The following is a 23,799-nucleotide window of genomic DNA, read 5'->3' as shown; positions in this document are numbered from 1 at the left end:
CGATTCAAAAGATGAATAAAATCTTTAAAAGCATATAATAGCTACTAAAATAACACTCGATACATTACAATACGCACTAAGAATGGATGGTTGACCAATCAACGAGAACAACTTCTCATACAGTGTTTCAGCAATTATTTACAATGACGGCTCCTTTTGTGATTCAACAGCAGCGTCACCAATATCATATTTCACACATAAACAATTTATCTTTTTTTTTCCATTTTGATATTTTATGGAACGACGCCAGATTGTTGTTGCACATATCAGAAACACAAATGTATGAAAGACAGACTGCTAAACATGATTACACTTAAGCTTCAGTGGAATCTGCACAAACGTAAGTTGGCGTTGGTGTTGGAGTCACAGCTGCCGTCTAATTCTCTCTCGCCTGGCATCATGGGAGCCCTGCAGTGTGTGTGTGTGTGTGTGTGTGTCAGGCAGGCCGCTTTCCAGAAGAGAATTTCTCTATATGATGTGCTCGGTCGCTCCTGCCTGCTGTCGGTCAGCGGAGCATGATCTGCTCCTCATGGAGCCCAGAGCGACGCCAGTCATCCAGTCATCCGTGATCTCCTGCTTACACACCAGAAAGAGAAGCATCCGCCTTCTTCCCTCATCTTCATTTTCTTCATCTCTTCCCTCTCTTAATGAGTGCTGATGTTTGAATCTGACCGCTAGTCTCTTGAGTCGCTTCATCCCAGTCCATAAGACAGAAGAGCGTGTTCTTCCATCAGTTTTGCCTTTGTCCTTCTGTTTTGAAGTGGAAGGAAATAAAGTACTAACTGGAAAACTGGCATCAAAATAAATTAAACCTAAATAGTTATGTAAGCATAAAAAAACAACTAAGTAACTCAAATTAAAGAATCACAATGTCAATTTTTGGAACATTTTATAAATAAGCTTTTCCTTGATGTATGGTTTATTTGTCTGAGATAGAATCTGAGTGTGCAAAAAAATCTAAATATTGAGAAAATCATCTTTAAAGTTTTTAAAAATGAATTCTTAGCAATGCATATTACTATTCAAACATTAAGTTTTAATATGTTTACCATAGAAAATGTAAAAAATATCTTTACTTAATATCCTAATGATTTTTGGCATAAAAGAAAAATTGATTATATTGACCCATGCAATGTTTTTTTGCTATTGCTACAAATATACCCTAGAGACTTCAGACTGGTTTTGTGCTTTTAGATTACTTAATGAATATGAATAAAAATTATATGAATAATTAATACTAAAACAATATATTAGAGAGAGACTTAAAGTACACAAAAATTAAAAATGATAGAAAAAAGTTTAAACTGAAGCATTAAGATCCATATTTGTGACAAAAATTAATTAAACCTTTATGTAGTAATATTAAAAAAGGAATAAAAATGACAAAATTATTACATGTAAAATAAAAAATAACAATTATAGAAAATATAATATAGAAAATATATTCAAAATAATAATAAAGTGATAAATACCAAAGTAAATAAATTTCCCAAATAATAATATTAAAAAAGTAATACAAATGACAAAAGAATTAAAAAATGTAAAATAAAAGATAAAATTAAATAAAATGTATATAAAATGTGATATATAAATGTAAACCATTAATATATATAAAATAATAATATAAAACATATTCAATTCAAAATATTAATATAAACTATACAAGTATATAAATAATACTTCCCTTATGAAACAAAAATATATTGCAGTATATTGGAAAATATCATGTAATATATTAGGCATATATTCTTATATATATTTATTTTTTCCAATATATTGCAATATATTGAAAGTGGCAATCATTTGTATATTTTGCAATATATTATATAATATATGTATCATCAATATATTATTAAATGTATTCAAATATATAAAATATTAGAAAATAAAAAGGGAAAATAATATATTACAATATATCACAATATATTTTATGAAATATATTGGTAAATATATTTTCCTTTCGTAAGGGTTAAATAACACTTCACAGTACAAACTAAAGATTGTCCAGGAGAGTCAATAACCAGCTGTCTAACAAACAACTAGTGGACTGTGGAGGTTAATTAGTGCCAACTTCTCGCAACTATTTACTAAAACTGGGCTATTATTTACCATTTGATTCCAAACACGGATACTTTATTTAATAATTATTGATTAATGATTCATAAGCGCTATTCTGATCTTGTCTTGTGAGCTGCTTCGTCCTCAGCTGGCATTGATTCCAAGGACGCTGCAGCAGATTTTGCCTTTGTCCTTGTGTTTGAGTTGATTCCCCGAGCGCTGAGGAGGTTTATCAGACTCACAGACACTGGGCTTGACCTCACACCTCTCTCAGCAGATCTGCATTGCGGATCCTTTGGCTAAAACGTCTGCAATCGCTCGCTCAACACATGGTCACAGGGGAAAGTCTGGCTTGTGTTCAGAAGTGTAAAGTACTTGGGTAAATGCAACCAATTATTGTATGTTTCGGGTACTTTGTAGTTGTACCGAGTACCAAAGATATAAGCAACTTTACTCTCTACTTCACTACATTTTTAAATGAGAATCTACTCTTTACTCTTTTTTTCCACATTACATTTTGCACGACACCTAGCTTTTCTGAAACAGTTTATTTATGCTACAAAAGATGTGATGTTGCCAACTACAGGGCACTGGAAGTACTACACTTACGAAAGGAAAATATATTTACCAATTTATTTCTTAAAATATATTGTAATATATTATTTTCCCTTTTTATTTTCTAATATTTTATATATTTGAATACATTTAATAATATATTGATGATACATATATTATATAATATATTGCAAAATATACAAATGATTGCCGCTTTCAATATATTGGAAAAAATACATATATATAAGAATATATGCCTAATATATTACATTATATTTTCCATTATACTGCAATATATTTTTGTTTCATAAGGGTATATCTTGTGCAATTTGCCCTTTCCAAAACTTGCCTTTTTTGAAGGATATTGTTTTTTGTTTTTGCAATTTTGAGGCGTTCAGTTTTATGTTGGTTTCAGAAAATAAGCGTGATTGCTGTCCTCACAAATCATCTCTTTCATGCTTTTTTATTTTTGTATTTTTTTGTGTGTGTGTGTGTGTTTTCTGTGCTTTGTCTCGGACTTTTATGTCACTTCATTTCTCCCGTGGTGCTTGTATTCAGTTTATATCTTATCTTATCTGTATCTTATCTTAGCTTGTTAGCCTCCTGTAGACTGTATATACAGCCCTAGAGTTTCTTTAGTTCTTTGTTGAATGTAATGGTTGTCTGTTTACCCGTCCTTCTGTTCTTTGTTCCCTGTGGTTTTTGGCATATTGTTTGTTCTAGCTTTTCCATGAAATGCCTTGCCTCTGCATATTTCCTCAGCTTCTCCACAATGTTACAGTTGTTGACTGCCATGTCTCTTTAATTTGTGCCTTTATTTAGTAAAGTTCAAGTAAAATACTTAAGCACTGTTGAAATCTTAAAATTTGACTCAAACTGCAGCTGACTTTTGCCTAAAAACACCCATTTAAACAGGAAGACACTTTTCTGACGTGTAAAACAACCAGTCACAAGTTTGTCTTAAAATAAAAAGCTAAAAAGCATTTCTACAGAAAACAGAGGAGAAATAATCAGAAATGCATGTAGATCAAGTGTGAGTGATATTGACAAAAATAAATAATAATAATAATAATAATAATAATAATAATAATAAAATCTAAATATTGACATTGACAATATTTTGCAGTTACGAAAATAAAGTTAAAACTAATTTCCAGAAGTATTTTACCTTTGTAACATAATTTACTTTATTTGATGTGTGCATAATATTTTGTCATATTAATATAATCAATAAATTAGGGTAATTTATTAAGATTAATAAGACAATATATTCTGTTACCAAATAGCATTATATCAGTATGAATAAAATAAATTTTTGCATTGCAAAAGAGGCACTGCACTTACCGCTGCATAAACAATTCTATGAGAAATTAATATTTTATTGAAATATATTTTTTTTTTAATTATAAAATTAAATGATCATTTAAGTAAGTCATTGAAGTCATTTATTCAACCAGTTCATTCTAACTGGACCCTGCTGATTCATTCAGAAAAAAAAAATTCATAAATAATATGAATACTAAAATATAATTTTACTTATATAAAAGAAATTATACTTTAAATGAGTAAGTCATTGTAGTCATTTATTCAACCAATTTCTTTTAAAGTCTGATTCATTCAGATTAATGTTTTAAAATAATACTTTGAATATTGAAACTAAATACACTTCATTTAAATATGAAATTAAAACTTGCACTGTCTTAATGAGTGAGTCATTTATTCAAACGATTCATTTATACAGCTGATTCATTCAAGAACTGTTTTTTTATTAATGGATCATTGAATCATTGATCCATCAAATGAGTGATTCATTCAAGAACAAAGCAAGTAACAGTATTTAAAGAGTTCATTAACAAAAACAGATAACTAGGCCTATGTTTTTAACAATTTTCAGAAATCATATTTTTTATCGTGCATTCCAGTTATTCTCGATCAAGCTGCAGTTGGGTTATTCTGATTAGAAAAAACTAACTAACACAATAAAACACAATAAAAACATGTTAACATGAGTTTATCTGTTTTTGCAAATAAACTCTTCATTTATGAATGGATGATTCACTTTGATTCATTGAAATGGATGATTTATTCAAGAAGGATGCTATAGGGATTGTCTTTATGAATGGATGATTCAATCAATGATTCGTTCAAAGGCAATTGATTCAGACACAAAAAAAAACGACAAACGACTGATTTGTATCTTTAAATGATTTAAAGCCAAAAAATGCTAAAGACAAGTCCAGACATCAGTTAATCATAATATCGACCAACTTGTCTTGTTTAACCACACTGAATTATTAAATTGAGCTCTGTAGGCTGATCATTTATTTTGGGGAAAAAATATATATATATTTCTTAATGTTGGTCATTGAAAAATGCAATTTTTTGTACTTACATTTCCCCGCTCGTGATAGTCGTTCTGTTCTTCACTGTTCTTCACTGCTAGCTAGCGTCCGTTGGTTAGCGTGTTTCTGTTACAGCAGTGCTGGAATCCACTGGGCTCGCTAATGTTAACAGCACAGTTAAACTAACATCTCCACTTCTGCTGGCACGCTCACTTCAGCCGAGAAACAGACCATCTGGCGGTCTGGACCGGACTAAGCCATCGGGTCCAGTGCTAAAGGACTGCATATGGCTCACTATTAAAAATAAAACATTTACATTTATGCATTTAGCAGACACTTTACTCCAAAGTAATTTTTAGTGCATCCAGGCTATCAATTTTTACCTATCATGTGTTCAATCATGTATGAGAAAAAAGTGTGAGACAGTTTGTAGTATGATATGCTAAACATTTTAACTGTAGCATGCCACCAACATGCATGTTTAAAAGTGAGCGACGCAGTTATTAACAATTTGTTAAATAAATGAATAGTTTATGAGACATCATGCAGTATGAAATTGGGGTAATTTGACTTTGCATAATAATAAAATATATAATATTATTATTATAAAACATTGAAGGTGCCAAAACTTAGTTTTTAATTATTTCACTCTTCATTGATAAATCCAGACTTTTAAATAAAATATATATAAAATAAAATAAAAAAACATACAAATTTGAATTGGAAAAGTGTGTTCAAATTAAAAAGAATCGCTAAAATAAAATGCTGTCCATTTTTTTTCTATTGTAGAATATGTTACTTTCTTTCACAGAAATGTCACATTATGGAATAAAACTGCATATGCACGTTGACTTTGAAATTATTCAGTGTATTCGAAATTGTACAATGTAAAAAAAATATTAAACTATATTTATTTAAATGTTTTCAAATATTGCTAAATTACAAAACTACATATAGCACTCAATTATTTGAGCCATTTTGCTAACTGATATTCTACAATATTTTAAAATGTTACAGTCATTTTTATAACAGTATTTTTAATATTTTAAAATATTTACATAGAAGAAACATATATTTAAAAAATGTATTATAAAATATATTTTGAGTCATTTTGAGAACTGACACAGAATTTCTCCGAACTCTTGCCTTTTGAAGACTCTCATGCCGTGCTTCGGTTGAACCTGTGTATTTAGTTGCACATCACATGTCTATACATTCACAGTGTGTTTGAAAAGCAGCAGGTCTAGAGTGTGTTTACACACGGAGCGAGAGGCAAGCGTCCGTCCGTCCGTTCTGTCCACACACAGACTGGTGTTTGTGTACAGAGGATTCTCCAGCTCTCTGCTGCCAGTCTGTGTTTACTCACGGGACAGCTGGTGCCATTTCATTATTGTGTGTGTGTGTGTGTGTGTGAGCTCACGGTCATCTGTGGTTTGTCTGTGTTGTGGTTTGTGTCCTATCAGTTGTTCTGAACCTGCTCACACACACACACACACACACACACACACACACAGAGGCGCATTGGATATTTCATTTGTCCTGATGTCCAAAGTCCTGCGGTGTGACTAAGGGCCAATTTAAAGGACATCTGTTGCTCTTGGCTGACATAACTGGCACACGGATGCAGAATACACACGGGATGCTTGGACAGAGCGCAAACACACACCTGTAGAAACACACACACACACACACAGAGTCTGGAAAGGTGAATGTGGCTTCCTCCTTTTTTAGTATTGACATAAAATTAATTTAGTTTTTTAACGTTGGCAGATATAATGTATTCAGTGTTATTTTAGTATCTTCAAGGTACTATTAGTTTTTATTTATATTTTGAATGTGCTTTTATCTTGTATTTTTATTTACATTTTAGTTCAAGTTTAAGTAATGTTGTTGTGTGCTTTTGTTGTTTTTTTATATTTACATAGTTGTTTTTTATTTCAGGTTTAGCGTGTTATTTAGTACATAAACTTAAAACTTATTTAATTTACATAAAGACATATTGGAGTATTGTTGAGATGCTTTTAGTGTTTAATCAATATTTCAAATGAAAGTTTATTTAAAAATTTTGGTTTATAAATGTAGTATTTTTGTGTTTTTGTCATTTTTATGATTCATTAATTTAAGAAAAATGTCTATAAATTTTTATTACTTTTTTATTTCAGTTTTAGATATTTAACAACAAAATAAATGAAAAAATATATATATTAAATATATATATATATTAAATAAAAAATTTATCCAAAGCGACTTAATCAAATTAATCAAAATGTAGATATATTCTCAGTAACAAAAATATTTTTTACTGTTTTATCTAATAATTCGATGGAGTTCTCAGTTATTTATCTTGGAAATTTCAAACTTTGAGCTATTATCTGATTTGAATTGCATTTACGATGTTTTTTTTTTTCATTTAATTGCATAGTTTTTATTTTTTTTTATTTTGGCAGACATAAGGGAGTTCTCAGTTATTTCTCATCTTTGTCTCCCATTTTTTTTATTTTATTTTTTTTATAAAATAGACAATGAAGACAAATGTTGACATAAGGTACGAGTAAAGAGATGTTATTCACATTAGAGTGTTTTGGTGTTGTTTTTGTCAGGATATGCCATCCTGCAGGCCATCATGGAGAAGGCGGGTCAGAACGGTTGGCAGGTCAGTGCCATCTGTGTGGAGAACTTCAACGACGCCAGTTACCGAAGACTGCTGGAAGACCTGGACCGAAGACAGGAGAAGAAGTTCGTCATCGACCTCGAGGCAGAACGACTCCAGAACATTCTGGAACAGGTGAGGATGACGTCCAGTGCATCACAAAGCAAAGTCAACATGTAATAAAAACCATCCCATTTACTTCCTTAACAGGCAAGTTTAACAATTACAAGTACATTTTTCTTCATAACATGTAATTGTTATTTCTAAAACAATCATATTTATTATTAAATTAGAATGAATATTTAATATAAAATAACTACAATAATAATGATTTAATATAAAAATTCATGAATTAATATAAATGTATAAATGCATACATTTATTGATTTATTTATATATATATAGTTTAATAAAAAAATTCATTTAATATAATTTTCAGGATTTTTTTGTATTGATTTAAAAAATGTAATTTAATTTCAAATATTACACAACATCATTGTTTTTACTGTATTTTTTGATCACATAAATGCAGATTTAGTGAGCAGAAGAGTAAAATTTTTTATAATTCTTAAAATTTCACTTAATGAGACCCTTATCGGGCGATAAAAAAATATCGCAGTTAATCTATTCTCAAAGTTGGGTTGGGAGCTGGGTCTATACTACGCAAGCTATGATGACTTTCATCTATGTCGAAAGCGCATTATTGTAGCGCGAAAGTACATTAATATAATGCGCGAGCGCAAATCTCTCTGCTTGCGCGCGGGAACTGGGCGCGCGCTCTCAGATACACGTTGCTCTTGTAAGAATATTCTCTGGGCTCGCTCATCAGAGAGTATGCATGCACTTAAAAATGAGAGCGCGCGCGAGCAGAGAGATTCGCGCTCCGCACATTATATTCCGCGCTCGAGGAGAGAGATTCGCGCATTATATTAATGTACTTCGCGCAACAATAATGCGCTCTTGACATTTGACAGGGAAAAAACGCCATAAAATAACGCCATATTTTGGAAACAGGAGATGTGAGCCCCTGGTCTAATGCACCACCTGTCTTGAGAAACCCGTTCTCAAAGACTTAACGTTACTTTTAGTCATTATTTTATTTGGGTAACACAAATATTCTGAATGGATGAAAAGTTTAGAGCCCTACTGATGATTAAGTCTAGAGTGTGTCCACCTTTGTGTGTGGGTCCATGTACATGCTGAATCGACAGGTAAAAAAAAAAGCCTCAAGTCCAAATATTCATTTATCACCAATTAACTGTTTGACAAACACTTCCTGCTTCGATGTCCAGATCTGAATTTAAAAAAAATCTCAAACATGCTACGAAGTCCCGATCTGAATCAACAGAGTCGCGAACATGCTTCGAAGTGCCGATCTGAATCAACCGAGTCGCGAACATGCTTCGAAGTGCCGATCTGAATCAACCGAGTCGCGAACAGGCTCCGAAGTGCCGATCTGAATCAACAGAGTCGCGAACATGCTTCGAAGTGCCGATCTGAATCAACCGAGTAGCGAACATGCTTCGAAGTGCCGATCTGAATCAACCGAGTCGCGAACATGCTTCGAAGTGCCGATCTGAATCAACCGAGTCGCGAACATGCTTCGAAGTGCCGATCTGAATCAACCGAGTCGCGAACATGCTTCGAAGTGCCGATCTGAATCAACCGAGTCGCGAACAGGCTCCGAAGTCCTGATCTGAATCAACCGAGTCGCGAACAGGCTCCGAAGTCCTGATCTGAATCAACCGAGTCGCGAACAGGCTCCGAAGTGCCGATCCGAATAAAAGGAGTCGCGAACAGGCTCCGAACTGCCGAACCGAATCAAGCGAGTCGCGAACATGCTCCGAAGTCCCGATCCAATTCAACCGAGTCGCGAACAGGCTCCGAAGTGCCGATCTGAATCAACCGAGTCGCGAACAAAAAAATATATATATATTTTAAGTAAACAACAAGTTTCGCCCAAGTTTAGTAAACATTTTTTATTGAGACTATAAAAAATAATTTTGCATCTATTTTTAGGTGTGCCAGCTGCCACTGTTCTGAATGCCTTCGGCAGAATTCAAATGAGACATTTTAATCTAGATTAATCTAGATCAATTTCAAGATTACAGTGAGATTAATCTAGATTTAAAAAATTAATCTATGCCCACCACTAATATATATATACATATATATATATAAATATATATATATATATATATATATATATATATATATATATATATATATATATATATATACATAAATATATATATGCCATCCTGCAGGCCATCATGGAGAAGGTGGGTCATACATACATACATATATATATATATATATATATATATATATATATATATATATATATATATATATATATATATATATATATATATATATCAACGGAGTCGATATATATACATATATATATATATATATATATATATATATATATATATATATATATATATATATATATATATATATACATATATATATATATATATAAATATATATATATATATATATATATATATATATATATATGTATGTATATATACATATACATACACATATATACATATAAATACATTTATATACATATACATATATATACTAGCATTTAGAAGTTTGTGGTCAGTGCCTTATTTTTTGTTAGTTTTTTTGAAAGAAGTCTTAAACATAGTAAAAAATATACTATTGATACTATTGTAATTTTGTTAAATGTAATTTATTTCTCTAATTGCAAAGCCGATTTATATATATATATATATTTTTTTTTTTTTTCTCGGCTTTGCAATTACAGAAATAAATTACACTTAACAAAATTACAAAATGAACTGCAACAGAAAACAGGTAATTTCAATTTTAATAATAATCAAAGTAATTTCTCAATAGTATATTTTTTACTATGTTTAAGACTTCTTTCAAAAAAACAAACAAAAAATAAGGCACTGATCACAAACTTCTAAATGCTAGTATGCATTAAACGGTGTAGCAGCTCCATGTTTTTTTATGCTAATGATGATCAACATGAGCAGCAGAAGGTGTCTCTATACATCTGATCTATGAACTCTGCGATTGCAGGCCATGTTTGATTGTTGCATGCTCCGTTTGTTCCTCAGGCAGACCTCTGAGGTGCCCATCTATCAGCCTGACAGCAGACTTGGCAGATACAGCCAGACACACACACACACTCACACACACACACACACACCGTCTCGCAGTTTGACATAGTCAAGTACAACTTCAACAGAATGTTCTCTCTACATGCCCTGAGTCCTGCCAGCAAGTTCCTCGAGCAGATGTGGATCTGGCCTCAGCGTCTGCTGATCTCACACAGACACTGCTTACACATTAGACAAATCTCACATCCAGCAAAATATATCGATCATTGTTACATTTTGATTGTAAAATACATTTGAAAAAGACAATTTCCTGAAAGTAGTAGTTCATCCAAAAATGTAAATTTGCTGGATATATCCTCACCTCACCAGACTCTCATTCTGACGGCACCCATTCACTGCAGAGCATCCATTGCTGAGCAAATGATGGAATGCTACATTTTTTACTTAAAATGTTTTTCTATTCAAACCATTGCTTCTGGCTAGTCCATAATCAGTAATATTTCTTCCTCCAATGAAAAAGTTTTTACAAGATTGATTTGCATCAATTCTAATTGGTGGAGAGTTTGCAGAATTATGGGTAATGTAGTTTCTTGGCAGGAATTCAGCTGTTGAACACATTTACAAGCTTAATTTAAAATAATGCAGGCTGATGGGTTCAGCAAAAGCATATACCATCGATTAACAACCTCACAGTGGTCTGTCTTTAAAGGTTGTTTATTCAAATTTGAACTGCATCCTATTTGCCACAAGTAACACAAATTCATCATATTCACAGGAAAGCAATTCTGAAATGGCAATGTCTTGGAACCTAAACTCTATTTATATGGCTGAATATATTGGCTGAATTACTGAAGGTAATGACTGAAAGTCTTTATTCATTACATATATGTCTTTCTCTCTCTCCGTCTCAGATTGTCAGCGTGGGCAAACATGTGAAAGGATACCACTACATCATCGCTAACCTGGTGAGTGCTGGCGCGCTTCATCCAGTGATGGAGGGCTGGAGGAAATTAACAAATGTAGAAGACAGCGTGTCCTCTGGCTGTAATTCTCTGCGACAGAGCTTCACTTTCCTGAAGAAATCCAGAATGCAGTATTACATTTGGGCACAATGATTGCTGATCAAACACACCATTTTCACCTGCTGGATGATCATGCACATGTACAATCCTACAGAATGTAAACAGAGACTTGAAGACACAGGACCTTTTTTTTATTTATTTAGTTTTTTTTTTTTTTTTGGTTTATTAAGAAACCACGTAACAACCACCCAGAACACAACAGCTCTAAACACATCTTTTTGGAATTATTTTTTAATCTAAAACTTATTTTAATTAATTCATTTTTTTATATATATAAAGTACTTAATTTTTTATTAACTTAATATATTTTTTTACATATTTGTTAATAATTAAAATATATCATTTTAATTAATTTAATATATTATATTTAATATAATGTAATACATTTTAACACATTTAACATAACATTTCTATGTATTTGTAAATACAATTCTCCCATTCTTTTTTTTAAATATAGAATTTATTTTAATATCATTTAATTAAAATGTTGATGTATTTGTTTGTATCATTCTCTTATTAATAGGATTGGATCACCTAGCAACCACATCAAACACCCTAACCACATAGCAACAAACTAAACATCACTCAGATCATCTTAGCAACCATAAATCAATGCCCTGGCAACACTGCACCTCTCACATCTTTTTTTTTTAATGTATCTGTATTTATCTTTCCCTAATTAATTTGTGCGAATAACGTAGCAACTACCCAAAACACCCTAGCAACACGATGATGAGTTTAGCACCTCTCATCAACTGTAAAACTCAATGTGGATGATAAATTCATCTGAACTGCTAGTTTCTCTAAAGGAATTTGCAGTCTTGTTCAGTTTCGGAGACTCTGACTATGATGGACTGCTGAACCTGAACTTTGTTACGTTGTGATTTATTGTTGCTTATTTAGTTTCGGGCCTTCGTGACGTATTCTGCGTTGACATTTGTTAGCGTCAGCATCTGGGATATTAAGAAATCTTATGACTCAATCTGTCTCACATTCATTCCATCAATCTCCCCTTTTCCACCTCTTTATCTTCTGAATGAATCGGCTGCATTCGCTCTGACTCTGATCTGCTTTTTGTCTTTGTCTCGGCAGGGATTTAAGGACATTTCTCTTGAGAGGTTTATGCACGGCGGGGCAAACGTCACTGGTTTCCAGTTGGTGGATTTCAGCAAGCCGATGGTGATCAAACTAATGCAGCGCTGGAACAAACTAGATCAGAGGGAGTATCCAGGATCCGAGAGCCCACCCAGGGTACGCAAATACATTTACAACATAATTAAACACAAATGCAAACACTTTTGTGCACACTTTATTTTTCAGCACCCAATTCACTAAAGGAATTAGCACAAACGTGCTCAGAGATCTGTGCTAAACACTATTGAATCAATTAGCAGAATAAATCCTTATCTACTCAAACAGCATGTTTCGAAATCTGCCGGCGAATGGAGGGTTGGTTTATATCAGGTTGGATCCCTGATAATCCTGTCGGACGCATGTGGCGGGATTCCAGACACAGATGTTTAGCCAATCAAACTGTGACAGGACACATTCTTCGTCAAGCTTTAGCCAATGAGATTCAACGAGCAGCTGTCCAAGCAATATCTGAGTCAATTAAACCATGACAGACTGAAGCCGGAGCCATGTTTAAGCCGTCTGTTGGGGAATGTGTGTAATAAAGTCTAAATACAAGTAAATACATGGATTAAGTTGTGTTTTGAAGACTAGGAAACCATTCTAGTATTCTAGTCTCATTTCCGAGAGACAAATCATTTATAAAGATTCACAATGAAGGCAAAACATTAATAGTTTATTAAAATAAATAAATATATATAGCTTCAAACTGTATTTAATAATTATGTATTTATACATACAGTACACATACAGTGTCTACCATTTAAAGTAAATTATATTCATATATATAAAATTATATATTTTTTTAATTATATACAAATTATATATATATATATATATAAACACACACATACAGTGCAAGGTAGTAAATAGTTACAAGTAATCTGGATCAGATTCCAATTATGTATATTCTATTACATTTCAAAGTGCTTTTAATCAGAGTACAATTACTTTTATTATATTTTACACAATTCCATATTATTTACACAATGGCAGTAAATTAATAAGAAGCACTGATTTGCTCTAATTCTTCTATTTTCTCTTAAACTTTAGTAAAACATATTATATACTAAATATAATTTATACTAAATAAATAATAAAGTAATAAAAAATAATTTTAGTATATTTAAGTAAAATGCATGTAAAAGTTTACTAATCAACTCCTGTTCTTTATCTTTATCTTAATATTATTAAGATGTTTGTTAAAATTTTTTTAGATATTTTTAAGACTTATTTATTTTAATTCAAGACTTTCTCTAGCTTTAAATTTAAAGCAGCAGTCCGTATCTTTTTAATGTATCCTTTTGATGGTGTATTGTAATCCAGAATGGATTATGTGTTTATGAAACACGTTAATTAAATTAAATTATACACCAGTTTTAAATATACTTCTGATTACAGATAGCCTGGGATTACACAAGGTTTGTATTTTAAAGACAACCAGTTTAAAGGGAGTGTAGTTTGCTTTTTGGGTTAAAATAATTTCTTAATATGAATTCTACAAGCTTATACACAATATACTCATAGTCACGCAATTCTGATAGTTTTAACATTAATAATCTGAGAATAAAGTATAACAATAATAATAATTGATTAATTGATCGTTAGATTAAATTGGCAGCACAATTTATTGTATTGCTTTTTTCCTCACTTGGTCAGAACAAACATGGCAGACTTGTTACTTGTTCAGATGACAATATGAGGTGAAGATCCTTATTTGGGTCATATATTCCAAGATATAAGCTATATCTTTGATTACTTAGTATAGGATTCACACCGGTGCAATGATTGACTGCCACACACACATACTCATCGAAACATTAGATTAATTCACACTGGAGCCGTGCCAGAGTACAACCAACGCAAGGTTAAGTTAATTCTGCAAGTAACTGCAATTCCAGGTTTTCAAACAGAGATGGCGGTAAAGAGGCAAAACATATGGACTGCAGCTTTAATAATTATGTATTTATATTTATTTATATGTCTAAATGTTTTATTTTTTCTAAGGACCAGTTGGAATTTTTCTTATTCTCACACATGTTCCTAAATGCAGTTTGCAACATATAGTCGTAAATACTTAAATAAACGTAATAATGCGTAAATAAAGTGAACCGGTATCACATAAAATATATTACAGTTCTCCATAACTAGAAAAAAAAAAACAAATATTCTCATTAAGATGATTTTGTGCTGCAAAACCTCACCTCTTCGTGCTGTCCTCAGTTCAAAAACCTCTGTTGATAACATGGAGCTCCTTCTCTACTCCCATTGATTAGCACTACCATCTTGCAGTCCTTGCTATAAATTACCAGAGCAACATCAGACCAATCTTTACGGGTTCATTAGAGCACACTTTACAGGCAAGAGCTCTGACTATCTCCATCTCCTCCTCGCTCTTGATTTGCAGCATCTTGCTCGCTGACTCCCCTTTTAATGATTGTTGTTTGTTCCTGTCTTTCCCTCAATGTTAATTGGATGTTATTATGCCTCTGCTAGAACCATAAATCTTGATTTCCACTGATCAAGTTCATTCATAACGACCAGTGTCAGTGCAGACCCAGCCACTGAGACTCGTTCTGTCTTATTGGGACGATCTACTTATGCAAATAGCCATGCTTTTGTATTTGTTTATGGAAATAACAACAGATGAAAATCCATTTTGATTGTTGAGCATTTTTTCTCATCACTAGATACCTCATAAAGAGAAAAACGATGCACAGTTTTCCCCAGCAATCACTCCGGATCTTTACTGCTCTGTACCAACAATCTGTACTGCTTTACAGCTAAATAGCTTTTCCAGTAACAAGTAGCAACGGTGCTACATTGCAGTTTTATGTCACATTGCATTACGCACACAGCCTTACAAGCGAGCAAGCGTAGACAATAATCAATGCACTCACCTAGAATGCCCTCTCTGCTGCATTTACATCTACTTTAGGCACTAGTACGGCTCTGTATTATACTTGATATGTGATTGTAAACAGGAAGTATGGGTAATGTAGTGTGAATGAAGTAAAGGCAAAGTATTATTTTTACCTCCTCAGTACTCATCATCACTGACGTACGATGGTGTGCTAGTGATGGCGGAGGCATTTCGGAATCTGCGCAGACAGAAGATCGACATCTCTCGCAGAGGCAATGCTGGAGACTGTCTGGCCAACCCAGCTGCTCCTTGGAATCAGGGCATCGACATGGAACGGACTCTGAAACAGGTGAGAGCGGGTGGGATTGTGAAGGACAGGTGAGAGTTGATGGGATGCTGTGAGCCAGGTGAGAGTGTGCGAGACTCTGTACAGCAGGTGGAAGTGGGCGGTACTCTGTACAGCAGGTAGGAATGGGCGGGACTCTGTACAACAAATGGGAATGGGTGGAACTATATACGGAAGGTGTGAATGGGCAGGACTCTGTACGGAAGGTGGGAATGGTTCGATTCTGTATGGCAAGTGGGAATGTTGGGATTCTGTATGACAGGTGGGAATGGGCGGGAGTCTTTTTGACAGTTGAGACTGGGCAGGAAGCTGTCTAAAAGATCAAAGTGGGAGACTAATGCAGATAAGACTGGGTGGGATAATGTCTGAAAAATGAGAGTGGGTGAGACTATATGACAGGTGGGAATGGGCGGGATTATGTACGGCAGATGGGAATGGGCAAGACTTTACAACAAATAGGAATGGGTGGGACTTTGTACGTTAGGTGGGAATGGGTGGAACACTTTATAGCAGGTGTAAATGGGAATGAGACTGGGCAGGAGGCTGACTAAAAGACAAGTGTGAGAATCTAAGACAGAAAGGCTGGGTGGGATGTTGTCTGAAAAATGAGAGTGGGTGAGACTCTACGACAGGTGGGATTGGGTGGGACTCTGTATGATGGGTTAGACTTGGTAGAGGACTACCTGAAACTGCCAAACTGAAAGGCAGGTGTCGCTGGGTGGGACACTGTCTGACAGGTAAGATTGGGCAGGCCTCTATACGACAAGTGGGATTGGGCAGGATTGTCGGAAAAGATTAGGTGCATTGAACCAGTCCATGGCAATTAGAAATTTTGTCTGACTTGTGACCACGCAGACTGTCATGTGTGGAATTAAAGTGCTGCGAAAGTGTTTCGAGAGCAGCCGCCTGACCCAGCCACAGCAGTTTCACCAGAGCGACTACCAATATAAATGTTATATTGGGTCACGTTTATCATAAAACACTGATAAAAGCATATTTGCCCCAGTTCTTTCCATTTTTAAATAGTATATGACCAGGGACGTCGCTAGTGGGGTGAAAGGTGGGGACGATTGTAAGGGCCCACGTCTGGGGAAGGGTCCCTGGCGATCTCAACCGTCAGGCTGAGGCCAGCCTAAAAAGATGATCAGGACAGCTGACAGGCCACTGCTGTGCATCATCACGAAAGCTTATCATTTTCACAAAAGGTTTTAAGCCTTGCCAATTGCCAATTTTTAAACATTCAAAAGAGTAAAAAAAAAAAAAAAAAAAAAACTTTTGCACTTGTACCGACAAATACATATGATGGAAGTATGATGGAAAAAAACTGTGGTTATGTCCTATGTGAAAATAAACAGTCATATGTGTATTATATTGGATGCATCCATTGTCTCTTTAAGGGATCGCGCCTAATTTAGCTACAAGCTCAGTCACTGCTCTTGACTGAATTACTTTGTAATTTTAACAAGAATTAATGTACAGTCAAACCAACAGACACCAGATATAATTTGTGATATGTATATTTTTGGGACACAATAATTCATTTCCACAAGTGAGTATAGCAAAATAAAACAAACTGTGACATATTACCCAAAAATTCTTCATACAGTGGACTACTAATGAAATTGATTAAAATATATATATATATTTGGGACCAAAAATTATTCAGACACTTTGACCTACCATGTTTTGCTTATGTGTTTTTTCCTAAAATGCTAATGCAACTTTTTCACACCATAGACTGAACAAAATTAAGCATTTCTTGGTAATTGGTCAACAAAGTATTGATAGTTGTGTAAATATTGTCAAACTATTGAGGGTGGAAGAGAGCGCTGTTCATTAACTCCCCCCTGCCACAACTCCTGCCAGCACCAAGACCTTCAGGTAACAAGTCCAGCTCTCTAACCATTAGACCACAGCTGCCCCATATGCAAATATCGCGCAAGCGTCACTACCCGGAGCAGAAAGTGTCCAACTTGACAGCTCCATTTTCAACTCTACCCCCAACCGTAATTGGCTACTCTTGTTAACTGCCATCTGTAGCCATGGTTAAAGTCGAACTAGGGTGACCATATGCACCGTTCATATGGGACACATCCCAGCCAGGATTTTAAAGGGGGGGGTGAAATGCTCGTTTTCACTCAATATCCTGTTAATCTTGAGTACCTATAGAGTAGTACTTCACCCTTCATAACTCCAAAAAGTCTTTAGTTTTATTATATTCATAAGAGAAAGACAGTCTGTACCGATTTTTCCCGGAAAAACATGACCGGCTGGAGGCGTGATGTGTGGGCGGAGCTAAAGAATCACGAGCGCCAGTAGGCTTTTGTGTTGAGAGCATGTGGAAACTGTGACATTACCGTGAGGGAAAAACCATCATCCAAAACAAACCTCGGCTTACAGTTAGATTCAGCGTATATTTATGATCCAGAATCAGATCCAGATGCTGAAACTGAACGAAAGCAGCAGCAGCAACGACTCGCTCCGAGCACGGCTCGAACCCGGGTCTCCGGCATGGGAGGGGACGCACTAACAAGGAGGCAGAGATATTTGAAGCAGTTTTACTCACCACCTGTGGTTCCAACACACGATCGTGACCCTTTTTCGTTGGGATTGCATCATCCTTAAGAAATAAACGATACTCAAATTCGTCGTCAAACTGGCCCTTGTTTGTAAAACAAGCATCTTCGAAATGCAGGGAACAAACACAAACACTTGCACAACTCCGTAGATGCTCTGTAAAAATAAACTCCATCCACTGGTCCCTTAATGCTGTTTTTTTTTTTTTTTGGTAATCTGTGCAGGGTTGTCTTGCCCTGGCAACCAAAAACACACTCCTTTTGTGACATTTCGCGACGCTCTCGCTCTGATCAGTGAAGTCTGTTGTGCTCTCAGTGCTGTGCTATACGGGAGCGTGCGCTCTTCCGGCAGAAGTGCCTCAGGACCCATATAAGGAAATTCCGCTCCATCTAACGTCACACAGAGCCATACTCGGAAAAAACTTTCCGAAATTTGTGACAAACCGGAAGGAGTATTTTGGGAACAAAAATACTCCTTCAAACGTACAACTTAATTTTTGAAACTTTGTCCATGTTTAGCATGGGAATCCAACTCTTTAACAGTGTAAAAAACTCAGTATTCATGAAATAGCATTTCACCCGCCCCCCCCTTTAATATTGCCTAAAATATCCAGGTTTTGGCTATTTGTACTGTGCTGGTTGATCGTTGTGATACATTCATGAGAGTTATAAAGAGCAGAGCAGACGGCTCCTTATACTTTTGAATCGCTTTTACGTGTATGTTCGTTCGTTTGACTTGAAGGATTGTGGCGCACTTTGTTTTTTTTGGATTTGTGCGCAGTGACGCTTCAAGTCAATCGAACGAACAAACACTTGCGCATATTTGCATAGCTTTGATTGTTCCCTCAGGATCTCACCTTCTCACATGCAGCCCCACGATTGGTCGACTATGTACAATACCTGCATGTTACTTGGTCAAGCTGCTCTGGATGTTTAAGGCATTATTAAAATTCTGGCTGGGACGTGTCCCGTATGAACGGTGCATATGGTCACCCTAAGTCGAATGCACCTTATCTGTACGACAAGTTTGAGTAGGTGGGGCACTGTCTGACAGGTAAGAATGGGCAGGGGTCTGTTCGACAGGTGGGAGTGGATTTGATGCTGTTTGAAAGGTAAGAATGGGCGGGACTCCGAACTGAAGGTTGGAGTGGGGGGAACACTGTCTGATAGGTAAGAGTGGGTGGGACTCTGTACGACCAATGGGAGTGGGTGGGACTAAATGGGAGCTTGGCGAAAGAAGATGCAATGGATACATAAACTTGCTATCAAATCTGACATATTTAACTCATCTTTAATCCGCATAGCAAAGTAAATTGTAGCTATAAATAATATATTTGGTCTACGTTTAACATAAGTGATGTGTATTCTTTCTTACTAATACATCCTTGTGTATGTGTGTGAAGGTGAGAATCCAGGGTCTCACTGGGAATATCCAGTTTGATCATTATGGACGCAGAGTCAACTACACCATGGACGTCTTTGAGCTAAAGAGTAACGGCCCCCGCAAGGTCAGACACACAACACACTGCATTCCGACACACACAAGCATTCGTTTATACAGATACACACCGTAATTTTACCTAGATACACACACACACAGGATTAATCATCTCATCATCTATCATCTGCAGATCGGTTACTGGAACGATCTGGATAAATTGGTTCTGGTCCAGAATGAGCTCTCCATGGGAAATGACTCTGCTATAGAGAACAGAACGGTTATCGTCACAACTATAATGGTAATGTACACGCAACCACCCACATCTGCTGATTTACACATGTAGTGCCATCTAGAGGGAACAGGACACAATACATCAGTTAGACATACTTAAAACTAACCTTCATTGCTCTGGAATGTATTGGTGAGGAAAACGAGGAAAGAAATCAAGCCATTGAAAGAGAGAGAGAGAAAGAGAGAGAGAAAGAGCTGACTGTGCATTGTTTCATTTATAATGTTAATGTCATCAGTTTAGCCATAAATAAAGGAACGGGGGGCTATACTGAAGAAAAAAAAAGTTTACATATGCATGCAGGTTGTTGTTAAAATTTCCCTTAAAAAAAGCACCATAGTAACCATCGTTTCCAACAAATCACCATAGTTATAGCAGTCATTCTTAAGGCGCTGTTTCACTAGCTGACTCAATTTGGTTTTGGTCAGGGGTGTCAAAAAAGTTTTTTGTCGAAAAGTCACTCAGGGATTAATAATGGATGAGCTGACAGAATGCCTGTGACAATTCCATCCCATTCTGTCACAAACTAATGAAATAAGAACAGGAGCACCATGGACACAATTATAATAAGGTGAATTTGACTATACATATGTAAAGATATGCTGTATGACTTTGCATTCGCTGTCAGTTCTTTAGCCTGAGAACATTTACTTTTATATTAATGCATTTGGTAGGTGCTTCAATCCAAAATGGGAATGCAACCCATGACCTTGGCATCAAGTTCTGCTATTTAAGCTACATAAATGCCATATTGCATACAGAAGAAGCTCAATGGTTACTGCTCAAAGGCCATGAGAGCCGCCCACTTACTGGCTCAGGCTATTCCAAACTTGCTAAAAGTTGCATTTAAGTCAGGGGCATTAACAAGAGTTGAGTCACTATCTAACCTCTGATTCTACAACAGCTCACAGCCGAAAATCAATTTTGCAGGACATCATCATTAAAGGCCTAGAAACTCAGAACCTTTTAGCAATTAAAATTAGACAAGCTCAGATGGTTCATATTTTAGAAAATATGCATCTGAAATTCTAATTTATTAGTCACTGTTTGAATGTTTTAAAACATTTTTAATTTGGTAAAATATCAATAGTTCTAAAAAGAACATTAATATGAACAGAATATCTCACAATTCTACATTTATATCTTGCAATTCTGTTTTTCTGTATATCTTGCAATTCTGCATTCATACCTCGCAATACTGCATTTATATTTCGCAATTCTCCATTAACTATATCTCACAATTGATGCGTTTATTTATCACAATTCTGCATGTATATCTCCTAATTCTGTTTATTTTTCTCACAATTCTGCATTTATATCTTGCAATTCTGCATTTACTGTATAACTTGAAATTCTATGTTTATGTCTCACAATTTTGTTTTCTGTATATCTTGCAATTCTGCATTTACTGTATAACTTGAAATTCTACGTTTATATCTCACAATTTAGACTTCTGTATATCTTGCAATTCTTCATTTAAATCAACCAATTCTGCATTTATTTCTTACAATTCTACATTTATATCTTGCAATTCTCCATTTACTGTATATCTCGCAATTCTGTGTTTATATCTTGCAATTCGCCATTTACTGTATATCTCGTAATTCTACATTTATATCTTGCAATTCGCCATTTACTGTATATCTCGTAATTCTGCATTTATATCTTGCAATTCCCCATTTACTGTATATCTCGTAATTCTGCATTTATATTTTGCAATTCTCTATTTACTTTATATCTTGCAATTCTGCGTTTATATCTTGCAATTCGCCATTTACTGTATACAGTATCTTGCAATTCTGCGTTTATATCTTGCAATGCGCCATTTACCTTATATCTCGCAATTCTGCGTTTATATCTTGCAATTCGCCATTTACTGTATATCTCGCATTTCTGCATTTATATCTTGCAATTCGCCATTTACTGTATACAGTATCTCGCAATTCTGCGTTTATATCTTGCAATGCGCCCTTTACTTTATATCTCGCAATTCTGCATTTATATCTTGCAATTCGCCATTTACTGTATATCTCACATTTCTGCATTTATATCTTGCAATTCGCCAGTTACTGTATATAGTATCTCGCAATTCTGCGTTTATATTTTACAATTCCCATTTACTGTATGTCTCGCAACTCTGCATTTATATCTTGCAATTCGCCATTTACTGTATACAGTATCTCGCAATTCTGCATTTATATCTTGCAATGCACCATTTACTTTATATCTCGCAATTCTGCGTTTATATCTTGCAATTCTCCATTTACTGTATATCTCGCAATTCTGCATTTATATCTTGCAATTCGCCATTTACTGTATACAGTATCTCGCAATTCTGCGTTTATATCTTGCAATGCGTCATTTACTTTATATCTCGCAATTCTGCATTTATATCTTGCAATTCGCCATTTACTGTATATCTCGCAATTCTGCGTTTATATCTTGCAATTCGCCATTTACTGTATATCTCGCAATTCTGCATTTATATCTTGCAATTCGCCATTTACTGTATACAGTATCTCGCAATTCTGCGTTTATATTTTACAATTCCCATTTACTGTATGTCTCGCAACTCTGCATTTATATCTTGCAATTCGCCATTTACTGTATACAGTATCTCGCAATTCTGCGTTTATATCTTGCAATGCGCCCTTTACTTTATATCTCGCAATTCTGCATTTATATCTTGCAATTCGCCATTTACTGTATATCTCACATTTCTGCATTTATATCTTGCAATTCGCCAGTTACTGTATATAGTATCTCGCAATTCTGCGTTTATATTTTACAATTCCCATTTACTGTATGTCTCGCAACTCTGCATTTATATCTTGCAATTCGCCATTTACTGTATACAGTATCTCGCAATTCTGCATTTATATCTTGCAATGCACCATTTACTTTATATCTCGCAATTCTGCGTTTATATCTTGCAATTCTCCATTTACTGTATATCTCGCAATTCTGCATTTATATCTTGCAATTCGCCATTTACTGTATACAGTATCTCGCAATTCTGCGTTTATATCTTGCAATGCGTCATTTACTTTATATCTCGCAATTCTGCATTTATATCTTGCAATTCGCCATTTACTGTATATCTCGCAATTCTGCGTTTATATCTTGCAATTCGCCATTTACTGTATATCTCGCAATTCTGCATTTATATCTTGCAATTCGCCATTTACTGTATACAGTATCTCGCAATTCTGCGTTTATATCTTGCAATGCGTCATTTACTTTATATCTCGCAATTCTGCATTTATATCTTGCAATTCGCCATTTACTGTATATCTCGCAATTCTGCGTTTATATCTTGCAATTCGCCATTTACTGTATACAGTATCTCGCAATTCTGC

The 23,799-nt window shown here is 34.7% G+C and overlaps 1 protein-coding gene and 1 long non-coding RNA gene across 5 annotated transcripts in view; one reads left to right on the top strand and one right to left on the bottom strand.

Moving 5' to 3' along the window:
- The window catches only part of LOC113075228 (glutamate receptor 4), a 67,670-nt gene that overhangs the window by 3,092 nt on the left and 40,779 nt on the right, over nt 1-23,799 (top strand). For all 4 annotated transcript variants that reach the window (XM_026247892.1, XM_026247891.1, XM_026247894.1 and 1 more), the window contains exons 2-7: nt 7,556-7,740; nt 11,624-11,677; nt 12,887-13,045; nt 15,970-16,137; nt 20,114-20,218; nt 20,342-20,449. In XM_026247892.1, the coding sequence (XP_026103677.1) occupies nt 7,556-7,740; nt 11,624-11,677; nt 12,887-13,045; nt 15,970-16,137; nt 20,114-20,218; nt 20,342-20,449 (779 nt within the window). The remainder of the gene's footprint in view (nt 1-7,555; nt 7,741-11,623; nt 11,678-12,886; nt 13,046-15,969; nt 16,138-20,113; nt 20,219-20,341; nt 20,450-23,799) is intronic.
- LOC113075229 (uncharacterized) lies at nt 6,074-20,412 on the bottom strand. The gene is made up of 5 exons (XR_003280896.1): nt 20,291-20,412; nt 15,962-16,128; nt 11,675-11,785; nt 7,526-7,668; nt 6,074-6,621 (listed from the first exon to the last, which is right to left on the bottom strand). It is a non-coding gene; the product is annotated as an uncharacterized LOC113075229 (long non-coding RNA).

The sequence above is a fragment of the Carassius auratus genome, unplaced genomic scaffold, assembly GCF_003368295.1.
Source record: "Carassius auratus strain Wakin unplaced genomic scaffold, ASM336829v1 scaf_tig00016509, whole genome shotgun sequence".
Lineage (NCBI taxonomy): Eukaryota > Metazoa > Chordata > Actinopteri > Cypriniformes > Cyprinidae > Carassius > Carassius auratus.
Note: the sequence above shows the minus strand (reverse complement) of the source record. Positions and strands in the feature narration are given on the sequence as shown.